Below are 24,427 nucleotides of genomic sequence, written 5' to 3' on the forward strand. Positions count from 1 at the left end.
TGCATGTTCAGTTATTACCGTTTTGACCATTTTATTAAAATTTGTACAGGTTAATGATTACGAAAAAAACGTGACACGTTTAAATAGGACTACAGTAAAAAAAAAAAAAAAGGTACACAACAATAACAACAACAATAACGTCACACATGTTAAAGGTAAGATGTGTTTTGTAAACTGCATTATACTGCACTGTTTTCCTTTTGTGTTTATGAAAAACAAAAATTAAGCTTGTTCCCATAATCCAATTTACATGAAACAATATTTTGGAGCTGCCATTACTATTGTAACCTTGTGAAAAGCAAACAAAGCGGCTTTTCACAAGGCGTTAAAAAGCCCATTGTGAATTGAGCACACATGAAGATGCGTCAAAATACATCATACAAAGGACTGATGTAGGCTACACGTCTTTGTAATAAAACTACAAAGCTCACAGAATCCTTACTAATGAAACACAACTGACGTAATATGTAACGCAAAATACTGTATTATAATATCTATAATGCCATGTAGCAGAGCGACTGAACAACATACATTGGCAGCGGTGGAAGCTCACTCTGTGCAGCCCACGAAAAGCGAAAAGGTGCCTGTTGAAATGCATTGGGTGGGATTGAAGAAAAATTGTCCCAAAAAAGCTGAAGTAAACGTGTGTGTGTGTGTGTGTAATGCCTTGGCACGTCTATAAGGGTGTGTCCATCATGCTGCCCTTTGCCGCGGGGGACACCACACCACAGTTCCTCTCCTGCCACCTGAGCCACTGCATGTGCACCTCTTTTTGCACCTGTAAAACACAAACACACAAATGCTTGTTTTTGTCAGCCATTTTAGTTTTAGTCTACAAAACCATTATTATTACTTTCCGTCACACATCAGTCATTCATTTAAAAAAACACCCTTGTGTTTTTTTCATGGTAAATCCATGAACTGATCAAAATTCTACACCATGCTCACCCTACTTTAGATGGAAAAAAAAAGGTAAATGAATGTGATTTGATTAGCGTGTGGTGTGCACTCACCTCTTGATTGAGGAAGCAGTAGAGGATTGCGACAAGGAGCCCCTGAAAAACAAGCACGTTTTCATTTACAAAACCTGAACGAGGACAAATAGACAATCAACTCTGAAAGTGCGTGTAAACAAAAAATGAAAACAAACATTTTCTTAATGTGCTCTTAATATCATCACGTTCGACAGTCACATTTGAAAAAATTGGCAGCTCTAAATATGGATGATAACGTTAATGTCCATAACAGCGAGTGTACAAATGTAATTAACAAAATAAAGTATAGTTTTCAGATTAGATTGAAACGAGCCATGAAAATGTATTTGACAATTTACCCAGCAGAGAACACCTATTGGATCTGATGATCCGCATTAGCCTCGAGTTGCACTTCCTCACCTAATTGCCAGACAGGAAGGTGCAAAGAACTTAATTATCTTACGGGTCGCAATCGAGCATCCTATGCTTCAGAAAAAAAAAAAAAAAAACACTCCGCATTTAGTTTCGAGAGCAGTCTCTGGCCTCACTAACTCATAAAGTCATACATTATTCATTTTTCATCCTCCTCGGTGATTAATCTTTTGAAAGAGTAAGTGATTGAACTTGAATCTGCTAATGAAGGTTGCACTTAGAATGCATTCACTAACCAGATGTATCAGGATGGTTTATTTCCTGTAATTTTTTTTCTAAACCAAAAACCTTCAGTGCCACCAAATGCAATTTCCCATCTTACCCACAACCCTCATACCTACTTAGAGCTTTTAAAAAGCAGGAAGGGATCCAACTACCTGGAAGGATCCGATGCAGAGCTCAACCCAGAGGCGCAGGTTTATGTTAAAGTAGTCAGGCAGGAAATTGAAAAAGATGTAGTGGGTGCCAAACAAGGGGATGAGCAGCAGGGTGGACTTGGTCAGGCGTCTGGTGGCACAAACAAATGCAATATAGATGAGTAAAATAAAAATGACATATTGTGTATTTATAAGAACCAACACAGCAATTCCGCTAACTTAATGCTAACACAAAAAAAAAAAAAAACGAGCTAACGTACTATACTATAAAATATAAAACTATAAAATTCTGCATGTTTCATAAATGAGATATCACACCATTTACACTAAACATGACGACCACAATTTTTTTTTTTTTTTTACTGTTATTTGGTACAGCGTGTGCAAGACCGACCTTGGACAATGAGTCCACATGTTGGTTCACTTAGTGAAAAAGATACTGTTGTTAGCTGATGACGTGTAGCATCTTGCGCTGGTAAATTCCCATTACAGGAACACTCACTGCCAAAGATTTCATGTACCGTTCTGTCTATGTTTATGACGGTAATAGAACAAGAGTGCTGAGAAAAAAGTAGTAGTGTGTTGTCAATTTAGCCGCCTCCAGGCAACTCATCTCGGCATCGATGGATGTTTTTTTCCCCCCTCTCTCTCTCTCTTCCATCACGTACATGGTGTGCCCAAACACTTTCCTCTGATCTGCCGGCTCATTTCAATGAGTTTCCTCGTAAGCCTCTCATGAAGCAGAGAGCGAGGCAGAGCAGCGGCTAAATGAATTCATCACGGGCCCGAGCTGCGATGCATCAACAATTTTGCACGCAATTTGCATGGTTTCAATTGAAATGAAAATGTTGACAGGTATGTTTTATGAATGGCTAGATTGTAGAGGTGCCAAATTGTGATGCACCCATGCAGCTTGACGGTTCAAAATAAATGTTTCCCTTGGAAGCAACATGCATTGCGCAATAGTAGTGTTGCATTTCCCACATTGCATAAGTTGGAATTGATTTCTATCGGGTGCAGCTCCATCTATAGTGATCACTCAAGGAGAACGTCAAGGAATAATAACAGCGGCAAAGGAATCACCTGTACTGTGATGAGTTATTGAACTGGATTAGTCGCGGACTCAGCTTCTGGATCAGAATTCTAACGATGTTGACAAAGAGAATGAAGTTGACCTGAAAGAAGAAGGAGAATGAGTGGAGAGAGAGGGAGGTGATGAAGGTTGGCTGCCTATTATTGCACACGGCGGCAACAATACGTGCAGCGGAGCGTATAACGGGATGGGATGGACGCATCTGGCACGTCGTTCTGGCAAGCACAAATGGTGCATCATTGAAATTTACGTGTGATGCTTTATCAGCGGAGGAAGGCGTAAACAAAAAACGCAAACAAGTCATCTGCATGACAATCGGGGCGGAACGAGCAGGTGCCAATGAACAATGAGGAGCATTTACCACAATGGACACCACAATGGGGCCCTTGATGATCCACCAATAGTGCGAGTCTTCATTGATGTCCCAGCATCTGTACGGAATGACAGGGGAGAGACATTTAGAGACGTAACCTTTAGACTAGGGGTGTCAAAATCGTTTTTGTCACTTCAGTTCTTTAGCACACCCAAATCTAATTTTCAATCCAATCTGTAGTGGAGAAAATATTTCACCCGCATTTATTTTTTTTTTCTAAGCGTGTAGAGCAGTAATCCAATTTCAGATGATGGCGCCTTTATTTGAAAGGTCAATTGATTTCTTCATGATTAGATTGTAAGGAATACGTTTGAAGATACAAACTCTGTGTCTTCAAAATAAACCCTGGACCCGATCCACAGCACGATGAAGAACACGGGAACCCCTGTGAAGTTAGAAAAATAAATAAATAAAACAGTTTGAAACACGTCAAATTAGATTTTTTTTTTTTAACATTCCTAATAGTGCTATTGATCCCTTGTGCCGGGAAGAAGATAACAATCAATGAAATGATGTCAATGTCTCTTGCCTCTTCAATGTTCACTGTACTGAGAGAAGAAAACTCACTTTTGTCCCAATGAAACAGCTCATTTTAAGATCAATATGAGATTTTCATCATCTTTGATGTCCTTTGAATTCACCTTCATGTCTTATCTTGGGTTAATCCTGGGAAATCCTCCCTTTTCCTCCCGTCTGGCTGCCATCGAAAGTAATCTCCTCCCCTGATCACGTTGCGGTAAAATGAAATCTCAACATTTCTATGCAATTTATCTCCGCGGGGCCTCGCTCAAAGTAATCTTATTCCTAAACTGGACACTAGTGCCTGTCTTAAAGGCGTCATCCATTTTTTTTCTTCTTCACACTTTAAAATAGTTTCCGGATATTTTTCTAACATAATATACATAAATTTGAGCGTCTCACCCCATCCCAGCAGGCTGAATCCCCACAAGCACCGTCGTCTGTGGTAAAACGAGGAGAGCAGTAGGGAAGTGAGGTAGAGCGCCTCCACCAGGAGCCAGAAGAAATTGGCCATGACGCAATAGTGACAAAAGACCACCGCGGCCTTACAGGCGAACTGGGAAGACGACAAAAAAGGGTGAGGCTTTAGTTAATACCACGAGCGGGCGTTAATGAGCCCGAGAACTTTTCTCTTACGGTGGAGAGGGTGCAGTGGTTGGTGTCGTCGCTGGAGAACAGAGTGGCGTCCTTGACGAACACCGCCGCGGCTTTCAGGATGAAGGTGAGGAAGAGTTGGATGTGGATGAAGTTTCTAGCGCAACGGAGCCTCCTGGTGAAAAAGAAAATTTGATTTGTATCGGGTGTATGAGGAGAAACATGTCCGCCTACCTAAAGAAGAGCAGGATGACCACGGCGGCAGTCAACACCAGCAGCGAGATACTGTAGCCGATGGTGTAGATCAATTTCACAGTGGCAAAGTAGCTCTGCTCTGTCTGGAGAAAAGAAGATTACACAACATGGCTGCGGGAGGACTCCGAAAAGCCTTTTGTCACATTTTAAATGGTGTCGAGAGGCAATGTGATAAATTGACTCAAGTGAAAAAGCTGCTTTATTCATGTAATCACTCAGGCGGGTTTTTATTGCCGTCGTGAAACGCAATGTGTGGCACTTAAAGTAGTACGCTGATAATTATCTCACACTTATTTTCTTCTTAATAGTGATACAACGTTCTTGTTTTGAGAAACAAGATAATCGGCGCTATTATCGGACAGATGACGAGCCATCCACTTAAATATTTGCATAGTAGCTCATTAATGTCTTTGATGCTCTTTAGAGTTTTACACAACTCGGAATAAAAATCCCACAGTGTGTATATTCCATGAATGGAAACAGCTGGATAGTTTTTTTTTGTGTGAGATTGACGATCGCTCTCACCTCTGGTATGTCATCGTCCACCCTGCAGGCGACGTGGTACGGCGGGAAAGGTTTGGACCAACCTCCATCGGTGCAATTTCGGCTCACTTGTCCTTATGTAAAGGAGAAGATTAATTAGATTAGTTCTCACTCTGGGATATGCATAATCGCCCCAAAAAAAAAAAAAAAAAAGAAAAAAAGCGGCTTCATGGTTCAATATTTCTAAACATGAGCCGGCATTTTGGTGAAAAATCTATACCTGGTGGATTTAAACGCTCTCCATTTTGGCAAATTGGATAAATACGTTGAATATTTTGCCGTTATTTATGCTAATGACTGAGCCCGGCTTTGTGATGACAGCACTAATAAGCAAATGGGATGCAAATTGGTGTCATGAACATAATTAGCGGCATCCCCGCTGAGCATCAGTCAACGATCAAAAGATATAAACGTTCTACTTCGCATTGTTCAGTCATCGAGAGTTGTCACGGACTTTTCTCAAAGCTCACGCACCCTCCCATTGCGGGTAATTAGCAAAGACCCCGCCAGCATCCGATCCACAGGAGTCATTGCCTCTTTATAAAGAACAGGCCACATGAATAAATGAATCGACAAAAATTCCTAACAAGTGTTGTTGTTCTAATCTAGAGGCACTCACACCACTACAGAATCGGAAATGATATTGCGACGCAAAAGTCACCTGTGCCGTTTCGGAAGAGGGAAAACACAGCAGGACAAGCGCTGTAAACAGTTTCCCCGACTCCAGCGTGAGGCCAACACACCACTGCGTCCCAGAATGCTCGACAACCTGGGGCGGTAGGGAGAACAAATAAATGGCAAGAAATTCAAAAAAATGTCTAAAATTGCCCACAAAATAATTGATGTTTACATTTTTAAAGCTATTATTTTGTGGAACCTTTAAACTGGCCATTAAAGGGGACATACGATGACTTTTAAATTGTTTGTATACAAATAGTGCACTCGTTAAAGGTGAAATCAGCCAAAGTATTTTTTGTTGATTTCATAAATCCTTAATCAACCTGATCAGACAACAAAAACATTAATTTTCCTGATTATCGAAACGTTCGTACGCCACCTGAAGGCAACGTACTATCTTTAATTGGCTTGTTGACAGCTGAGTCTTACACTGCTGCTAATTCCATTGTGGATAATTCTGAGAAGCAATTAGGAGTAGACACTTGCTCAAACATCTCACATATCAGCCAGGGGGTTGGGATGTTGTTTGCAAACGCACCGTGAGCACTCGTGTTTCCCTGCTCGGCGATGGATCGCAGGCATCGGCGCTCGTCTTTTTCCAACTGGAAGATGAACTCGCACTCGGGGTGGAGGCTTGTTAGCGCCTGGAGACATCACAAACAGAATCAACGGACTTTTAAATGAAGTAAGAGTAAGTTTTGTTTTGAAAAGAGAAGACTTGACCGGTCTTATTTATAACGTGCACGTATGTGACCTTTTCCCATTTGCTTGATTTATCAAAGGGGTTTGTTCCTGAAGAGGGTCAAGATTGTCCCTCATCAGCTTCCAGCACTCCATCAGAGTCCGAGCCACCGGAGATGATGTCTGGCACCGTTCCCACCACCGCGGCGCCAAATAACCACTCACCATTATTTTTTATTTGTCTCACAGTATAACAAATAAGAAGGCGTTGAGAAGATGGATGAATAAGATATTTACTATTTGTATTGATATTTCCTCGTGGACAGATTCAATTAAAAGAAGCAATCTAATTAATTAAAGGTTCTGTATTGAATTAATCTTAATTCATGAAGTATAGAGTGTCGTTCGTAATGTATCAAATAGTTAAAACATGTTTGTGTTTATCAACAATAAAGGAATTAGTTAGACCATACATCCAAGTTGATTTGCTCTCCTCAATTATTCAGTTATGCTAAGCAAATGTGACGGACGTGATTGCTCGGGATGAGATTGTAAAAGATGTTTTTCCAGAAAACCAGAACTAAATTCTGTCCCTTAACACTTTGTCAAGTATCTCCAAATGACTTTTTGTCCAAAGTACAACAAAATTCTTAAGAGAATAAGCCTTTTGATTGCTTCCTCTCTTAAATATCTTAAGTGTTTTGTGTTGGTCTTTTGCTCAAAGTCAGATGGGATAAAAATGAATCCGGGTGGATGTTTGTGAAGAAGCTCCCTTTTGCTTTAGAAGATACACAAACATACGATTTGACTCCGCATTATGCTTGAGATAAACAAAAACAACGCAATGTCTTTGAATTAGTAGTGTGGCGTGATTTTAAAGCCCAAGGGCATGTGAAATCTTGAGGAGGAGCTTCTTTGTTCTATCGGGAGCACAGCCTACAGGCGGGAAAGAAAAAGTAAAAAATAGTTGGAAATTTAAAAACAGCTTGCGTTTGGCCTTTTGAATTCCCATTGCTGATGAAATTAAAGGATTAAGTGTTTTTGTGACGTGCACAATTTTGTACATGCAGATATAATAATCGCAAGCTTTAATTTAAACAATCCCTGAATGATCACTTTTTTTTTTCCCCTTTTTGTTTCACTCGCCGTAGCGAACTTAAGAGAGAAACAAAAGAAAATGGACAAAGAGGAAGATTAAAGCTCCTCGGCGCTGGGCAGCAAAGAAAATTAACGAGCGAGCCGAGTGCGCCAACACTTCCGTTTCCATCTGCGAGGGGGAAAAAACGGATCCGGAAACCGAACTGCCGGGCTAACGATTTAATGAGAGCCGTTAACTTGAGTTATGATGCATAATGATGGTTTTCTTCAAAGTCAGAGAAGGGATGAAAGGAAAAATATCGTGTCTTTTTTCAGCAGGTGGACAAATATACTTCAAACGTGATATGAATCCGAATGCGTTGACTTCCCCTTTCACATCTTCTGCTTTTAAATTCTTAGACTGCATAATAATTTCCCCTTTTGTCTTTTTCTCAACAACAGTGTTGTTTTTGTGTGTGGAACGCATTAATGGAATTTCCATTCACTTTAGGAGGAGCGGTTGATTTGAGAAGTGAACCTGTGTAGTCTACCTATCAATCAAAATAAATGAGCAGAAGGATTGGTCATTTTTCACAGTGGCTGTTTTGTTTGTTTGAGTCTGAGTGGACTTGTGTGTTTGTTTTGATGATTATGATTCTCAACACCTCTGTGCGCTGAATGGTAATAGATTGAAGTGGAACACGGTGATGAGCGGCGTTCCCGCTCCGGCGACGTTGATCACCGCGCTGATCGATTGTCCGCGTCTATGAATTCTATTTGGTTATGAAAACACACGGAAGTGGAAACAGAGCGGTGGGGGCTGACTAATAACAGCTGCGGATTGAAAGACGGGAGCGCCGGAGCGCTGCACTCCATTTGGCACAAATAAATTGAGGGTTCTAGAAACTAAATGGCAAATCAAAGTAATTAAGGTCTGCATTGTTTATTCTCAGTAGGTATGACATGAGGACAATTGAAAAGTATCAATACACGATAATAATGGATGATATGGAAAAGCATTTGAATGTTCTGAACTCCTATTTCCTTAATCAGTCTAGTGGCGAAGTAAAAATGAACAACTGCGATCATCTGGTTGCAAAAGTGTGCACACCCTCATAGCTGCCGATGTGGCTGTGCTCAGAATGAACCAATTAGACTCAAACTCATGTTAAAAAGGAGTCAGTGAGAACCATTCAAAAGTTTTTATAAGCTTTTTCTGACATTTTTCATCCTTTCTAACACGTATTTATAAACCAATTGATTGAATATTCCTGACACACATAATATTAACCTGCATTTTATTTTTTTGCACTGATCGGTTGGCACTTTTTAAATTTCGTTGTACATGTGTGACAATGACAATAAAGATCTATTCTTTTTAATAAGGATTTTTTTTTTTTTTAAATGTCCTGTCAGACAGCATTTAATTTTCATTTACTTTAAAAGCACCTGAGCTCTGTCGGGTATCTTCTGATTCTAATTGAAGCTCATTCCACAAGACAATAAGACGAGAAATTACACGGGTATAGAAATGAACTAAATTTGGGTCACCAGTTCAGCAAATCTAAATTTCCTCCTCTTCCATCTAAACACATTAAAGATAAATAAGTTTAGAATGTACTCACGGCAGGAGTCAAGCACAGTGTGAGGAAAGCCCCCCTGGAGTATATCTGCTGCATGTTGCCGTCCACCCGGCGTGAAGCCTGTGGAGAGTGGAACCCACGCTGGAAGCAGCTTGGGGATGCAGAGCCTCTCTCTTTCTCTCTCTCTCATCCACCTTTCAATCTCAAAGACATGAGAAATGCAGACTTCCAGGGTGTGTTTTCAGAATAAAAGCATTTCTCATCAATTAGAAAATGAACACGCTCGCCAAATAAAATGTCTGACTTGTTTACAGCAAGCACTCTAGTAATTCTTCATGCAAGTAAAACACATCAAGGCATGGATCATACCATTAAAACTTTTTATATATTTAACAAGTGCAGGTCTGTCGTGAAAAATAGCATTGCATACAAATTTGCACCGATCAAAAATAGAAGAAATAACCCCATGCTTTAACAAGAACGATATTTCAATGGAACCCAACAGTTTTGTCTCTAAATACAAAATTCAAATACGAGAAACACAAAAAAGCTATGTCAAAAAAGACTTACGGAATAAAACCCAACCTACACAAACAGCCAACGTTGTCCGAAAGTGAAGACCTTCTACAGTTAAGAGTCGATAGGCACTTAGAAGCTACAGAGCAACGGACTGCAACAAATTGTCGCAGCTCGTCACAGTAAGATGGTGGTGCTCATTTAATGTTTTGTTTTGCTGGATAGAAAAATATAAAATGACAACTAAGTGTCATACCAAACTCCTGAGAAATGTGCACAGTGCAAATAGTGTCCAAATGCAAAAACTAAAATAAAAAAATAAACTTTCAATGTTTTTGACCTCTTGAGGGTGTCTGAATCAGAAGATTGCAAATTTTTAAAATAATGTTGCATAGTAAAACACGGTCTTTGTAGTCTTATTTTAGAGTTAAATATTTGCCAGATTTCTCCAATGTAAAATTGACTAAATTGAAATTAATTAAACCGTACATTTAAACATTGCTCATTGCTCATGTCAGCAAATTTGGTGGGATATTTTTGTTTTCCTTTTCAGGTTGAAACAAAAACAAAATGTCATTCATGAGTTTTTTTTAGTAATCTCCCTTCGGTTGCCATGGTGATACTTAGTGTTGGCAAAGCTTCAGGGGAAGTCGCTTCCATCGTAGATGATGGGCTTTTCCATGGTCAGATGATAGAAGACTTTCTTGGAGATAAATCTGGGGGAGAATGCAAATCCCGTTAACTGTTGCATGACAGCTGGATAAACGCTAGCGGGGAGCTCATGGTGAGAGTTGTCTTAACCAAATCGCTCGTCCGGAAGCATCGGCCCACGCAAAAAGGATGAATCACTCGCAGGTAAAGAAACACGCTCCTACCGTGAGAAGGAGTTGTCGAAGATGAGCGCGTAGGTTCCCGGCTGACGCACTTTTAGCTGTCCCTGAATGGTCTCTTTGTGAGAATTGCAGCGCGTCAGTGGAATGAGAACCTGGAAAAGAGAAGAATGGAATCATGTTGGCTAGTGGTTTCAAAAAATAAAAAGTGATTGCTCTTCCCGGGTGCCAATCAGAAGGATCAAAGCAGTCTGATTACTGCCTGTAGGGGGCGCTAATAAAAGCCTACTGCATTGTTCAGTTCAAATTTTGGGACACCCTGAATGTGAGTAATTGATTTTTGGTCTTTATGGATGGATGGACAATTTTATTGATATCATTTTAAACTAGAATAAAAAAAATCTCGAGCTGTGTCCCTAAAGTGAACCTGGCTGAATCTACCTTTGATCGCTCCAATTGATCATCAGCACATTCCCGGTAAACCACACTAAAGGAAATGCTTTTTGGTTCCGAAGAAAACATCCAGCCGATGCTCGGCCCCGCGTCAGCCACCGCTACGGTCACCACGCTGTAACAGCTGGATTTGATGAAGAGCTCCCGCGAGCCGTCGCCAAACTGGGAAATATCCTCGATGCTGAGCGGGACGGCCATCCTGCAGGGAGACGGCCATTTTAATGAAAAAGGATTTTGTAAAAGTCTTGCGCAGGTCGACGGCAGCGCTCACGTGAGTTCTCCGGACTTGAGAAGGTTGATTTCCGAATCCTGTACAGTGACAACGTTCTCCTCCGGCTCGTCGGGGGTTAATTCTCCTACGCCTCTGCAAAATTGATCACACCCAAAAAAAAATTAATATCAGAATACCATCCGCATGATGGAACCAGTGTTAAAGCTCAGGAGAAGAGGGATGGCTATCTCTGAAGAAGACTTGGTGAGACTCTTCAGGATAATAACTTGTGCACTCGGATTCTAGCCGCAAGTCCCTCGACAATCTTCACCCGAAATCTACCGTAACCTTTTTTTTTTTTTTTCTAGGGCTTTCAGACAAATCTTAGCAGCCATATGCTCTGTCGTCATGGAGACGGCAAAGTTGTCATTACATGTAACCATCGGGAGCCACTGATAACCTTCACTGATACGCAGTTGAAAGCTCCTCCAAGAGCAAATCCAGAATATTTTCGACCCATTCTGAAGCAGTCTGACTTTCACACGATTACTCGGAACCGCTACACGTCCTGTATATTAATCCGAGCATTGTTCTCTAAGGTGAACCTTCTAAGCCCTGAACCACACCAAGCAAGGCCAATGAATTGGCTTTGGAAGCACAGCGATGGAAGACTTACATATTCAAGGATCCGGATGGCCTTTGCTCGTGCTCTGCCTCCAAGGAGCCGCCGGTGGTCTGTGAATTAGCGTCACTGTCGTAGACGCCGTTTACCTCCTCTTCTGTGATGATATCAAAAGCCCCGTCGTCAGGCTTGTTGCTCGGGTCTGAAACTGGGAGAGATGTGATTCGGTTGAATAAAAAGAACTGAAAAACTTTGGAGCATAAAAGAAATGGATAGAAATTCTTCACATTCAGCAAACTGTCACGCAAATCACCGGGATGATGTCGCCTTGTACCTGTGACACTCGGAGTGGGTGTATCAGGGGCCGCCTCAGGAGTAGGATGTGGTTCGGCTCCCGGCGGAGAAGGCTGCCGATCGGACGAGCTCAACTCGGCGGCGATGAAGCGTTCCATCACTCCGCTGTGACACTCCCGGCAGCAGCGCTCCTTCTTACCGCTGTGCTTGATCATCGCATAGTAGTTGCTGCAGTAGTAGCAGAAGATGCGGCCGCAGAGTCTACAAAAAAAAAAAATGTTAGTGGTGCGTCTTGGAAATGAGTCCGATGTTGAGCGCTGACCTGCAGTGGTGCCTGCGCAGCCACCAGGTGAACTGGCCCTGACAGCCGAGGCAGTGAGTGGCATCATTGTCAACCAACCACCAGCGCTCCTCCGCTCGCAGTTTTTGCTCAAACTCCAGCGCGTCCGACTTCTGCCACAGAGCATCTTTGTCCCTGAGTGCAAAGGAGAGCACACAACTTTGCCATATGTGAAGGCCTTGCGGGCACTGAGGCAACGTTTACCTTATAAGCTCAATGAGGCGCTCCTCCAGATTGACCTTAGTCCTGTTAAGGTCATCAATCTCGGCTGTCATCTTCAAGTGCTGATTTTGTTGGGTGTCTTGGGTCGCGGTCAGTTCCCGCTTCAACGCCTCGCATTCATTTTGCGAGGCCAAGTGTGAGCTTTCGGCACTGAAGGGGGTGGGGGGGGGGAAGACAGAGTTGATACGTCTGCATTACGCCGAGAAATCCGCCAGAGTCGAACCTGGCGAGGGCGTCTCTCAGCTGCTGGATGGCATCGTCGCTCTCGCGAACCGACGCTTCCGTCTTGGTGATGTGGGCGTCTTTCTCACCGCTCAGCTGCAGGAACTGCTCATTCTCAGCCTGTGAAGAGCAAAAGAAGAATTAGCGTTTTAAATTTTTTGGAACTGGAAATTTATGTATAAAAAATGCACACACAAACAACACCGACACAATGATTGGTCACTACAGACCAATTTGGAGGCCTCCACTAATTAATTTTGGGCAGCCGTTGAACTCTTCCTTCCGCCTGCCACCATTAAAGTAATCCACATCTCATTATCGGTATACTACGTGTGAGCGGAAGAGCTCTCGATGTGTCGCGAGAGAATGTTGAACAAGGCATACGAGTGTGTGCAATTATCTGCCAAGGCCTTTGAAGATAACGATAACGTCTGCACCCTGAGTGGAGTCGCGCACTACTACACACCAGGAAAAGACGATAAATTTGACTTCAAGTGTAGATTCATAAACTGCCTCCACATATGAACTCTTGGAGAATGGAGATGTCGCACTATTACTCATGGAGTTGTTTGACGCTGGCAGAACACAAACCTCAAGTTCCGACACCCTTTCCCGCAAATGTGACACCTTCTCGTTTTCCTCTTGAAGCTGGCTTTTGACGTCGGCGAGCTGCTTCTCGACATTCTAAGAAGTGAGACATGTGAGTAAGCATGGTGTGAAAAGAAACAGGAGTGAAATGTTTTTGGACTTGAAGTCACCTTCATCTGGGCTTGATGGTTCATGTTTTCCGAGCTCATCTGGAACTTCAGGGATTTTACCTCCTCTTGGTTGGAGACTTTGAGGTTCTGCAGCTGGTTGCTGCTTTGTCCCAACTGTTCTTGAAGTTTGGCGATAGCTTCTGGGAGTTTCTCTTTGTGGTTCAGCTCCGCTTCCAGTCTTTCATTCTTGAGCTGCAACTGGCCCACGCATTCCTCCAGGCGCTCAACCTCGTGCCTCAGTTCCTCCATGGCGACGGTGTCTTCGGCCCAGTTCTTTTTGGCTTCCTCTTTCTCGGCGCTTAGCTTACAGATGCTCATCCCCAGCTCGGCCATCTCTGTGTTGGCCCTGTGCAAGCCTTCCCGTGTTTCGGTGATCTCAAGGGCGAGACGGTTGTTGTCGGCTTTAAGGGCAGCCATCTCCTCTCGGAGGGCGGCGGCGGAGATGGACAGCTCGGCGTGGGCGGCCATCTCTCGGTCCCGCTGCTCGGTTAGCGCCTCTTCTTTCTTTTTGCACTCGAGGAGCTCGGCGACGTGCTTTTGGTTCAAGGCCTCGGTCTGGACTTTGAGCTGCTCGGTCAGAGTCCGGAGCTCATCCCTTTGGGCCTCGGTCACCTCCAGCTGCGCTTGGGACTTGAGCTTCTCCTCCTCCGAACGCTGCAAGTTCACCTTGAGGTTGAGGATGTCCGCCTGGAGTCTTGACACTTCCTTCATGTTCACCTCCAACTGGCCCTCCATCACGGTCAGCTTGACGACCGCTTCCTGGTTCTCTTTTGCCTGAACGGCACTCCTCTCCAGCTGACACTTTTCCATCGCCTGCTTCTCACACGTAACTGCTTCGGTCATTTCGGTTTGTTTCTCGCAAGCTGCTTTTGCCAATTTTAGCTCCTTCTCCATGGACTCTAGAGTAAGCACCCTGGACTGGACCTCAAGAAGGTTCTTCTCTTTAGCCTGGAGCTGCGCCTCCGCGGCCTGCAGTTGCTCTTGAAGGCTGGCTTCATTCTTTCGCGAGTCTCCTAAGCTCTTCTCCAGCTCGCCGATCTGCCCGTGAACGCTCTTCAAGTCGGCCTGCATGAGAAACAGAGATTGTTTCACCGTGTCCTGCTCCTCTCTCAGACTCTGGTTCTCCTCCTCGAGATGCTTCGACTTGTCATCTGAGAGCTTGGCGGCCATGTTGGCATTCTGCAGACTCTCCTCCAGTTTGAGATTGTCTTCTCGCAACCCTTTTTCTTTTTCACCCACAGTCATCTTGGCGTCGTCCAGCTGTCTCCGTAGTTGTTTCTTAGAAGCCCTAAGAGATGCTAATTCACCTTCGAGGGTTGCTCGGTTCTCTGCCATTTCCTTCTTAAGCTCGTCGTTTTTCTTTGCCGAGCTCAGCAGTTTGTCATTTAATTCTATTAGATTGGCACACTGTGTCTTGTAGTCTTCTATCTTTGCGTCTTTCTCTCGAACGCAACTCTCTAGGTTGTCAAGCTTTGGGGTCAGCGTGTCCTTCTCGGCGCTCAGGCTTTGGCAGTGGTCTTCGAGAAGTTGCAGCTTTTGGCAGCTGGTGGTCAGCTCTGCTTCTTTAACCTCCCACTGCTTTTTCAACGTGGCAATTTCTCCTTCTAAAGCCTCCCTCTGGCTACCCAGGTCCTCTTGTGCTCTCCTTTTCACCTCTTGCGCCTCTTTGTCCTTCTCCTCCAGAGATGTTTGGAGGTCTTGCAGCTGCCTTTGTAAGTTGCTGGCCTCTTTGTCTCGCAGTGTCAAGGCACCTTGGAGCTTTTCAAGGGCGTGGCACTGTTCCTCTACTCTGGTCTGCAGTTTGCCTTTTTCTTCAGACTCAGATGCAAGTTGCGCTCTGAGCTTTGTTTCAACATCCTTTGCCGCAGCTTCCTTAACCCGGAGTTGCTCCTCTGCCCTTTCCGTCTGCCTCTTCTTCTCTTCGGCCTCAGCAACGGCCTCCATCTTGCCCTTCTCTGCCTCCTTCAAGCTGTCCAACAACTCGTGTATCTTTTGCGCAGAATCAAAGTGACTGGCCGCCTGCTGCCCCTTCTCACTTAGAACTCCGTCCAACTTGGCCAGCAGCTCGATGTTCTTCCCTTCAGAGGCCGCCAACTTTTCCTGGAGGAGGAGCTGCTCGGCCTCTGTGGCTTTTTCGGCAGACCTGAGCTTCTCCACCTCTCTGGAAAGGCTCTCCTCTCTGCCTTGTAGACCTTTTAACTCTCCCTGCAAACCTCGTTGCTCCTCTTGCGCGGTGAGTGATGTATCCAGCTGTCTCTGGAGCTCCACCACAACCCCTCTGAGCTCCTCAGCCTCCGCGCTCAGCTGCTTCATTTTATTCAGGAGCTCCTGCTGCTTCAGATCGGAGCGGTCCAGCTCCAGACGAAGTTCTTCCACCGTGCTGACGTCTTCGCTGCAGGCAGGCAGGGAGTCGTTCAGGTCATTCAGCAAACCCTGACCATAGTCGGGGCTGGAGAGCAACTCAGATGCTTGCTAGATGTTTGCAAGGGACAAGAAAAGACAATGAGCAATGAATTATACTGGATTTTGCTTAACTTCCGATCAGTTACCTGGGAGTAACTGCTGGCCAAACTGTTGATACTGGAACTGCGACTGGGCGGTTTCCATGTGTGTCCAGGTGAGCTTGCACCTCCCAGTGTCCTCCTGTTGAACGTTGCATTTGTAATTTAAAAAAAAAAACTTTTCCCTGAACTTTACTCTTACCTAGCAAAGGTGGGCCAGGAGGCATCGAGGTCATAGCCTCTGGACGCGACATCAAAGTGAATCTCGTTGAGTTCGTACAAGTGGTTGATGATATCCACACTGAGGTGAGGCTTCAAGAATGGGCTTCTTGTGTAGTACCAGTCGCTGTGGGCACACACACATAGAATACTGAAAAGAACTTGCATGAAAAGAAAAATGAAAACCAGCTCTTAAAATCATCAATGGAAATATTTTTGTTGTTTTGTTTGCAAAAATTGTTTGGAATGAGAAGTTGTACCTGGTGACTCTCTGGTTCAAGAGGCACTGTTGAAGAGTGTCAGCCAATCGCTGGTGCACGAGGGAGTAACGAATGAACGCCCGGCCCTTCCCTAGTGACGTCTTCAGCTGTTGGACGGAGAAAAGGTTAAAGGTCCAATTTCTTCCACAAACAAGAAGTTGCACTTCCAGTTGCGTTGGTTCCACCCTTGTGGATTACGACTACCTGGATGACTATTCTACACAGACATTGTCTAACAAATGGCTCAGTTTGCCTGAAGTGACGTTCAGAAAAACAGCCATTTGATACAAATGGCAATTCATCATCCTGTCTCCCAGCTCCAATTTAAATCACATTACACCACATGACTGAACACAAGACGCGGGCAATCCATTTTACACAGATGTAAACTGACTCATTTGATTTGGTCTCGTGATTTCTGCCGTATAAATGCCAATGTTCAGTCAGCGGCGGCGCCTGATTCTTCATAAGCGCTCCTTACGAGAGGTTGCAGTTTTTGATTGGACAGTTTTCATCACTTCTAAACAAGTAAAAAAATGATTAGAGAGATTCAGGGTGAAGGTTTTCATACCTCCGTTATGGATTTGACGAAACGAATGCCATCATTGGCGCCTTTGATTTTAGCCAGGCAATCAGTGAAGTAATCCCAGTAATCTTTTTTTGTGCCAAGAAATGTTGTCTTCTCCTTCTGGTCAAACTAAAAGACAAGTTGTGACACAGTTGTCATAAATCATTGGAATGACATTAAGAAGCTGAATAACTGTGACACACACTTGTAGCAGGTACTCCAGTTTGTAGGAGAATTTGTGCAGGCTGGTGCTGTCATCTGTGATAGGCTCCCCGTTTTCCTTATACTCTTTAGCAAGCTCCCCAACAGCCTCTGCAATTCCAAAGAACAAATATAATAATTTATTAGTGACAAACAACACAAAACACAACATTAATTTGTGTATTTCTATAAAGTGGTGAACAACCGTGGTACACAGGCTCCCCCTAGTGGTATGCAAAATACAAAAAGCCTAAATAGAGTTCAGTTGTATTTAACTTTTTACTTCATTTGCATTAGGTAATTTCCAAACTTTTATTAAGACACAAGTTTCATTTGACTTCAATTTTAATTCAACTACTAAGTAAAGTTTCTTCTAATTTTCTTTACAGTGACATAAAACAATATGAAACATCTACTTGCCTCGTATCCACCGCAAAAATTGGAAGGACGCTTGGGCAGGGTGTACCCTCAGCACATGCGCTTTGTCTGGCTGCATGCCGACACAGAGTTCACCACTTTTGTAAACGGACACTAAAGTCACATCCACTGGCGATTGTTTTTTTATTTTATTTTTTTATTAACCAGATTAGCTACATCCAGGCGTATCGAAGAGTGTCATAGTGTGCCGATTAAGTCTAGTGACTCTCCTGTAGCTTCTCTGCAGTCACACACCATGTCAGGCCACAACTGTCCCAATGATCTATTCACACACACGCACGCACATAAAGCTGATGGCCTACCATGTAGATCTCGGATAATCCTCTGTAGCTGGCTCTCCCCAACCGTAGCCCCAGCAGCCATGGTCCCACTGCTCCTCCTCCCTGAAGTCACGTCCAGTCTGCTGAATCAAAAAATCACAATCCAGGGTACAAAAAAAGTCACAAAAATGTAGACTTTTTTTTTTTAATATGCTGTTGTGTATACAGTGATGTTTAAAAGAGCGTAAACATGATGCTCTAGCAATGTTGCACTGCAGTTAATACAGATTTTATGAAGCTTCAAATTGAAGGTTTATTACCACCAAGCTAGCAATCAATTATGAACTCGAACTGATGTAACTGTTTGTGATATTTATCAAGGTTATGGGAAACGAGTATGGAGGTGGGAAATTAAGCAAAGGTAGTGGAAAAAAACAAGGAATGACCAAATGAAAGTAAGACATTTAATAAGCTAATGTAAACCAAACCTTATTCATGCTTTATTACATAGTCCATTTTCTTAAACGGGGCTATTTAAGAGCAATGTTACGATGTATAACGTTCGCTAGAAGCTAACTAGGTTAATCTCCAGCGGCTTTGTTTAACTTTCACAAAAAATTGAACCCTCGAGCAAAAAAACAAGTGTCTTAATAAAAACATTTTGATACTAATACACGAAAAGAAACGTTTAAAGGTCCCGAAGGGAAGGGTTTTCGCCGTATTGACAAACTTAGAACTTAGCTTTAAAACGGTCAACATTCAACAAGCATTCTTGACAACACTTCGTCAACGAAAACGTCATTTTAAAACTTCGAATATTATTTTTGACATTTGCTATAAGCGAAATTAGAAAACTTTTACATACTTTTCAGCATATGACTCATGTCCATGTCAGCCCAGTTGCGCTATGAGATCAAATTAGAGCAGCTGGTGTGATTGACACATATCGTCAGCCAATCATAGACCAACACTTATGTCCTCGACCAATGATGTTGTGGAAAATAGGCGGGAATTAACGACCAGCATGTCATAGCAAGTTTGTTGTCGTTCGAGTGTAAACACTGGCGTCATGTGATTGCTGGCATCACTTGCCCTATTTTTCATCTGCTTATTTTTACAGTCACTTCTAACCAGCAGTACAATTCTACACACAATTTAAATCCTTTATTATGTATAATTATGTTTTAATAATAAAATATAAAGAGTGGGCCTATATTTATTTTATATCTTTTTCTTTCTGACCTCAAAGTTTCTTTTGATCATAACTCCTTATTTATGCTTATTTTTATCCTTCTTTTGCTGGAATCAACATTCCCTTTTCCCTCTCTGACATTTTCAAAGCTTTCATTCTTGTCAAATGCATTTTTTCCCGGGTATTTTTTCCTTCCTGACTTTTTATGGGGTACTCCCAAAAAACCCTTCATACTTTCACTTAAATCTACTTATGTACCTTCTAGATCTACCTGTATAATATCATAACATAACAGGATGAACCACTAAAGCAGAAGAGGAAATACAGCCTGTCAGTACTCTTTGATAATCAAGAGGGAACAGCAAACAACAAATCATAACAACTCCAGGTAGTTTTCTGTTTTGCTTCATATTTTTAGATTTTTTTTTTTCATGATTTTAAGATGTAGTGTGTTGGGCTTTGAGGGGGATTTCAGGGTTAACCTTGACCTCTAAGGTCAAAGGATCTAATGCATTTTAGGATCATCCTGAAATGTCACACAGATACATAATATCTTTGGTGAGCAGTGTTTAAAATACTATTTTATCATTTTTTATTTCATCTTAATTGTTGTTAGGCACAACAATGAATGACTCCGACATTTCCTACGACTACAACTATGATGACGAAGTATGCGAAAAAGACGAGGTGGTCCGATTCGTCTCCATTGTAGTTCCTGCTTTCTTCTCAATCGTGATCACGCTGAGCCTCGTCGGAAACGTCCTGGTTCTCGTCATCCTGGCTTTGTACGAGAACCTTAAATCTCTAACCAACATTCTCATTCTCAATCTGGCCGTGTCTGACCTGGTCTTCACCAGCGGTCTCCCGTTCTGGGCCATCTACCACAGTCGGGGCTGGCTGTTCCACAAGACCCTCTGCAAAATTGTCACTTTTGTCTTCTTCATCGGCTTTTACAGCAGCGTCCTCTTCCTGACAGTCATGACCGTCTACAGGTATCTGACTGTGGTCCGCCCGCTGTCGGACTTGAGGCCAAAAACTGTATGCGCGGGGGTTCTGGTCTCCATCCTGCTGTGGATAGTCAGCGTGGGCGCGGCCTTGCCCTCTCTGCTCTTCAGTAACGTTGTCTTCATCCCACACAAGGACAAACCCTCCCTGGGTTGCGAGTACGAGGACGATCTGTGGGCAACGGTTGGCGTTTCCCAGCAGAACCTCTTCTTCTTAGTCGCCTCTGCCGTCATGGCTTTCTGCTACTGCAAGATACTGGGCAGAATCACCAGAACCAGATCGCACACCAAGAGCCGAGCGGTAAAACTCGTCTTGTGCGTCGTGGTCGTCTTCTTCCTGGGATGGGTGCCGTATAACGTGGTGATCTTTCTGAGACTTTTATCGAACAAGTTGGTTCCGCCTTTTGAAGATTGCGACGTAAGTATCCGACTTGATTATGCGTTCTTTGTGTGCCGACTCATTGCCTTCTCCCACTGCTGCCTCAACCCGGTCTTTTACGTGCTAGTGGGCGTGAGGTTCAGACGTCACCTAAAGACAATTTTCTTGAAGATGTTCAGAAGACCGAGGCCTGTCGAGATACAACAGGGGAGGATGCAAAACATAATCTCACAGGGATCAATGTATTAGATGGTGTTTCTATTGTCAAATAATTTGTTTTTTTGTGTGTGGAATGTTTAACAGATACATGATTGTACTTGAATAATTTTGCTTCCAATTGTCTACAAATGAATCATATGCAAATAAATGTTTTTCAAAAGAACCTCTATTGTGTACAAAGAGGAAATTAATTCAATGTGCCTTTTTTAACACTACACAGGTGACCTTTGCAAAAATACAAAGCATGAAAAATAAATTATTGACATTCACATCTTAATTACCATATCATCAGTCAATGCTTGTATCATAATGGATTGGGATGGATAAATTAAATGAGGGAATGCTCAGAAAGTACTCATTTAAACTTGCCTTGTGATCATAAATGCTTATTATTGATAGCAAGATTCTATTGTGGAACATTTCATGTATCAAAATAATTTTTATTAACCATCACTCAGGCATGTGAACTAGTCTTATAAGTGACACACAAAATCAGACAAAAAAGGTAATTTTAAAAACACAAATCAGGAAAAAAAAAAAAGATTTTTTTTTGTAGACAGTTTCAATCATTCAAATATTTTGTTTTGCATATTTCAAAGTCTTTGTTTTCCCCTCGAGACTTAAAGGCACACGTTAGTCATAAAAAGCTGTATCATTTTCTAGGGCACAGATTCAATTCTTATAGTATTTCCAATATTCACACAAAAATATAAAACAAATCCCAGGATCCGAGATATTATGAACGGAATTAGCAGTACAAAATGGATTCTGTAATAAAAGCCTCCAACATTTTAAGTGTAAACTTGTACACAAGAGAAGAGGAATGAAAAGAGGAATTGAGACATTTAAAATGAATTTATCGGTCATGTGAGAGGTTGAATGCATGAGTACATGTAGATTTTCACTCCAAAACAAAAGAGGATGTTTGCTGATCCGTCACCAAAAGGAACACGTTGAACAAAGTTTCTAGTTCAGAACAGGCGATTCAAACATCAGAACAGGCGATTCAAACAACAGTCAAACTGAATGCAGCGACTGCGGGTTGAGTTCAACAATGAGCTCTCATTTTGGTCATGTGATGAAACTGAGCCGTGATTGGTTGTTAACTGAGTCCCCAGTCGGGTCCTCAGCATCCATTCTGCTCTACGTCCTCCTCAGCCACCACGGGCAGGACCAGGTGAGAGATGCGACTCCACAGCCCGCCGAACTTATCCGTGTCCATCTCGTTGAAGGCTGTCTGGTTGCTTGAGTCCACCAGCCTGTCCTTAAGATAGTCCTGAACCATCTCCTCGACAGCCCTGAGCTCCCCGCTGACCTCTTCCTGAGGCAGTAGGACGGTGAACAACAGGAAGACCTCCTTGTAGGCGGCGTATTCGTGGTCACAGTAGCGATAGAAGATGAGGGTGGAGCCGGGGGGCAGCTCCTCAAAGCGGTGGATGACAGCCGCCGCTTGGTTTCCCCCAAAGGCTGCCCGCAGCTGCCTGTCCATGTCCAGCTTCACCTCGTCGCTCTCCACGGCGGCTTTACCGGTTCCGTCGATTTGGAGCACGGAAGCTTCCAGCGCCGAGGAGAAAGAGGACGCCAGACCCTCGGCCAGGCAGGACAGCGTCTTTTCAGCGCCGCGCCCAGACGTCAGGATCAGACTGACGGGCTCCGTGGGCTCAGCGCTTTTGAGGTGCTTCTCCAGGTGGATCTTGCTCCTTTTCCAAAGTTCTGGTCTTTGACTGCGGAAGCGGGCCTCCAATTGAGACAAGAGATCCGCGAAGGGCTGGAGCTTCACAGACCTGGATGGACGCCGTGCTCCCTCCGCAAACGTCCGGTACAACTTGTCCTTGTAGAGCAGCATTGCAACAGAGCTAAGCAGCAGCACGACCACAACCGACCAGCGCAAATAATGAGGGAATCCTGAAAGACAACAGGAGAACTTTCAACTCCAAACAAAGTTGGACAGACTTTTTGCTGCAATCGATTTTTTCATGTTATTCGAACCTCTTGATGATCCTCCAGAGGATCCCCTGGTAACCCCTTGTGTCTTATTAACTGCTGAGAGAAGAAAAACAAATAGAAAAATAGCAACACTGTTTAGCAAATCAAACAACCAGGTGGAATCTGCTAAGGGTTCAGTCACCTGTTTTGCTGTGCGAGACCGGTTCTTTCCGGATGGGAATGTTATGGGCTCTGTGTCGTACTGGGTACGATGTCACGGAGGCTGTGGAGATGCCTACACATGGGGGACATTTTGAGTGCAATTTCGTAACGCAAGAAGTTTCACTTTCAAAATGTAGTAACGTCGACCATACCAGAGCTTTTATATTTAGCCTCCATCTCCTTCTTGTACTCGTCCATGCTGGTGATTTTGCAGCTTTGCACATTGCGTATGCTCGCCGGAGATCTCGTCGGTGCGCTGGGCTTCCTGAAGGTGGCAGTTTCTTCCCCTGATGGTGTCTTAACTGAACAAATAGCAAAACTGAAGTGCAATCGTATTGTAACCTTTCAATTAATGCGGAGAGAAACGGGTTGTACCTTCGTTGCGTTTCATCAAGTGTGTGTCAGTATTTTCACTTGTACGGTAGCGCTTGCCCAGCACAAGTGGGGGCATCTTCACATCTCCTGTGGATGAGGGTGTTTGAGGTTTGACAACGGAATGGAAATCTCAATTTATGCAGTAAAGAATGTCACATGATGGACTTACTAAGTGATGTTTCTGGATGATCTGGACTATGCACAGAATCTCCTTCAATATCCATTTCCTGGTCTTCATTTTCTTCCAGTGCTGATTCCTGAAGATCCATCTCTTTCTTATTACCGCTATCACCTGACATTTCTTCTTCCTCTAGTCGACTTTTCTTTCCTGGGGATGCTGGAAGACAAGTTTTGGACAACTGAAGCACTTTTCATCGAAAGTAAATGGCATGATATTGTGGGGGACCTCAGTAGGAGGCCTACAGTCATGAAATAAAGACGTGTTCCTCCCTTCTGCCACAATTTAATTGTCGTTGAAGCCAAGAAAATACAGTCGCCTCACCTTCATCTTCTGAGCCAGTCTCCACATTTTTGGATCCATTAATAGTTGGGACAGAAGAAGAAGAAGAAGAAGACGTCGCCTGCTTTTCTATCCCCCTTTTAGACCTCCTGATTGGACCTCTTGCGGTCACTTCATAAATGAAAGCTACACAAGGAAGTATAAATTTAATTAGGCGAGAATTACTGGATTTACTGCCTTCAACCACAATTAACTAGCAAGAAACAAACATGTCAGTGGACGTGTTGCCATTAAACAAAGCCCATCGCGTTCATCGAGAAGACTTAAGTGCGCTAGCATCGAAGGTTAACATTACTGTCTGTTACACTTACTTTTTTCTGTTGACTGCCGTCGCGTCGGTCTCCTCAGAGTCCGGAGCTCCGCATTTTCAGAAACATCCGTATCCATTTATGGTTTTAATTAGACCGAGAAAATGTACTAAACGCGAATTAAATAAATTCCAACATCGTGTTCGGACGAGATACGATTTAAGGGAAAGAATTACGCAGAGGACATA

General features: G+C 43.3%; 4 protein-coding genes and 1 long non-coding RNA gene across 9 annotated transcripts; 2 read left to right on the top strand and 3 right to left on the bottom strand.

The window, feature by feature from the left end:
* Positions 1–28: 28 nt before the first annotated feature.
* Positions 29–7,058, top strand: LOC137840670 (uncharacterized). Its single transcript, XR_011087519.1, has 3 exons — positions 29–155; positions 5,770–6,523; positions 6,621–7,058. It is a non-coding gene; the product is annotated as an uncharacterized lncRNA (long non-coding RNA).
* Positions 394–9,388, bottom strand: ghrhrl (growth hormone releasing hormone receptor, like). The gene is made up of 13 exons (XM_049724516.2): positions 9,222–9,388; positions 6,377–6,482; positions 5,822–5,929; positions 5,143–5,234; positions 4,597–4,700; positions 4,405–4,537; positions 4,171–4,324; positions 3,574–3,634; positions 3,238–3,307; positions 2,867–2,958; positions 1,784–1,913; positions 1,014–1,055; positions 394–778 (listed from the first exon to the last, which is right to left on the bottom strand). The coding sequence occupies exons 1-13, from the start codon at positions 9,273–9,275 to the stop codon at positions 677–679; spliced, it is 1,248 nt and encodes a 415-aa protein (XP_049580473.1). The 5' UTR covers positions 9,276–9,388; the 3' UTR covers positions 394–676.
* A 702-nt stretch (positions 9,389–10,090) lies between these two features.
* fyco1a (FYVE and coiled-coil domain autophagy adaptor 1a) lies at positions 10,091–19,057 on the bottom strand. Of its 2 annotated transcripts, none has more exons than XM_068652114.1 (18): positions 18,960–19,057; positions 18,137–18,234; positions 17,401–17,507; positions 17,199–17,324; positions 16,628–16,734; positions 16,351–16,494; positions 16,197–16,290; positions 13,648–16,119; positions 13,481–13,573; positions 12,891–13,009; positions 12,650–12,817; positions 12,428–12,580; positions 12,146–12,366; positions 11,866–12,019; positions 11,250–11,342; positions 10,967–11,177; positions 10,571–10,680; positions 10,091–10,411 (listed from the first exon to the last, which is right to left on the bottom strand). In XM_068652114.1, exons 2-18 carry the CDS (start codon positions 18,195–18,197, stop codon positions 10,336–10,338), a joined length of 4,509 nt encoding a protein of 1,502 aa, XP_068508215.1. In that variant the 5' UTR covers positions 18,198–18,234; positions 18,960–19,057; the 3' UTR covers positions 10,091–10,335. The 2 variants fall into 2 exon arrangements, with proteins under 2 accessions (XP_068508215.1, XP_049580241.1); XM_049724284.1 differs by having other exon boundaries at positions 18,137–18,237; positions 18,960–19,054.
* Positions 19,058–19,426: 369 nt separating this feature from the next.
* On the top strand, positions 19,427–21,036 carry xcr1a.1 (chemokine (C motif) receptor 1a, duplicate 1). Of its 2 annotated transcripts, XM_068652137.1 has the most exons (3): positions 19,427–19,674; positions 19,903–20,708; positions 20,797–20,910. In XM_068652137.1, the coding sequence occupies exons 2-3, from the start codon at positions 19,911–19,913 to the stop codon at positions 20,803–20,805; spliced, it is 807 nt and encodes a 268-aa protein (XP_068508238.1). In that variant the 5' UTR covers positions 19,427–19,674; positions 19,903–19,910; the 3' UTR covers positions 20,806–20,910. The 2 variants fall into 2 exon arrangements, with proteins under 2 accessions (XP_068508238.1, XP_049580596.1); XM_049724639.2 differs by having other exon boundaries at positions 19,903–21,036.
* A 271-nt stretch (positions 21,037–21,307) lies between these two features.
* si:dkeyp-82a1.6 (torsin-1A-interacting protein 1) lies at positions 21,308–24,392 on the bottom strand. 3 transcript variants are annotated; one of them, XM_049724426.1, is made up of 8 exons: positions 24,243–24,391; positions 23,914–24,057; positions 23,581–23,748; positions 23,412–23,498; positions 23,189–23,338; positions 23,017–23,109; positions 22,878–22,928; positions 21,308–22,793 (listed from the first exon to the last, which is right to left on the bottom strand). In XM_049724426.1, the coding sequence occupies exons 1-8, from the start codon at positions 24,316–24,318 to the stop codon at positions 22,015–22,017; spliced, it is 1,548 nt and encodes a 515-aa protein (XP_049580383.1). In that variant the 5' UTR covers positions 24,319–24,391; the 3' UTR covers positions 21,308–22,014. The 3 variants fall into 3 exon arrangements, with proteins under 3 accessions (XP_049580383.1, XP_049580374.1, XP_049580393.1); XM_049724417.1 differs by having other exon boundaries at positions 22,878–22,931; XM_049724436.1 differs by lacking the exon at positions 23,914–24,057 and having other exon boundaries at positions 22,878–22,931; positions 24,243–24,392.
* Positions 24,393–24,427: the final 35 nt, after the last annotated feature.

Source organism: Syngnathus scovelli, chromosome 10 (genome assembly GCF_024217435.2).
Source record: "Syngnathus scovelli strain Florida chromosome 10, RoL_Ssco_1.2, whole genome shotgun sequence".
Lineage (NCBI taxonomy): Eukaryota > Metazoa > Chordata > Actinopteri > Syngnathiformes > Syngnathidae > Syngnathus > Syngnathus scovelli.

Bases quoted from the DNA above. Each gene is read 5' to 3' on its own strand.
- xcr1a.1 (XM_049724639.2), top strand. From the start codon at position 19,911: ATGAATGACTCCGACATTTCCTACGACTACAACTATGATGACGAAGTA.
- fyco1a (XM_068652114.1), bottom strand. From the start codon at position 18,197: ATGGCTGCTGGGGCTACGGTTGGGGAGAGCCAGCTACAGAGGATTATC. The intron at 17,508-18,136 runs GTAGGCCATCAG...TTGGAATTGCAG, and splicing joins GATTATCCGAGATCTACATG to AGGCTGTTGGGGAGCTTGCT. The intron at 16,735-17,198 runs GTATGAAAACCT...TCCGTCCAACAG, and splicing joins TCGTCAAATCCATAACGGAG to CTGAAGACGTCACTAGGGAA.
- ghrhrl (XM_049724516.2), bottom strand. From the start codon at position 9,275: ATGCAGCAGATATACTCCAGGGGGGCTTTCCTCACACTGTGCTTGACT. The intron at 5,930-6,376 runs GTGCGTTTGCAA...CTACCGCCCCAG, and splicing joins GGGAAACACGAGTGCTCACG to GTTGTCGAGCATTCTGGGAC. The intron at 1,914-2,866 runs GTGATTCCTTTG...TTGTGCCACCAG, and splicing joins AATAACTCATCACAGTACAG to ACGCCTGACCAAGTCCACCC.
- si:dkeyp-82a1.6 (XM_049724417.1), bottom strand. From the start codon at position 24,318: ATGGATACGGATGTTTCTGAAAATGCGGAGCTCCGGACTCTGAGGAGA. The intron at 23,499-23,580 runs GTAAGTCCATCA...CCTCATCCACAG, and splicing joins TCATCCAGAAACATCACTTA to GAGATGTGAAGATGCCCCCA. The intron at 22,932-23,016 runs GTGACTGAACCC...TTCTTCTCTCAG, and splicing joins GGTCTCGCACAGCAAAACAG to CAGTTAATAAGACACAAGGG.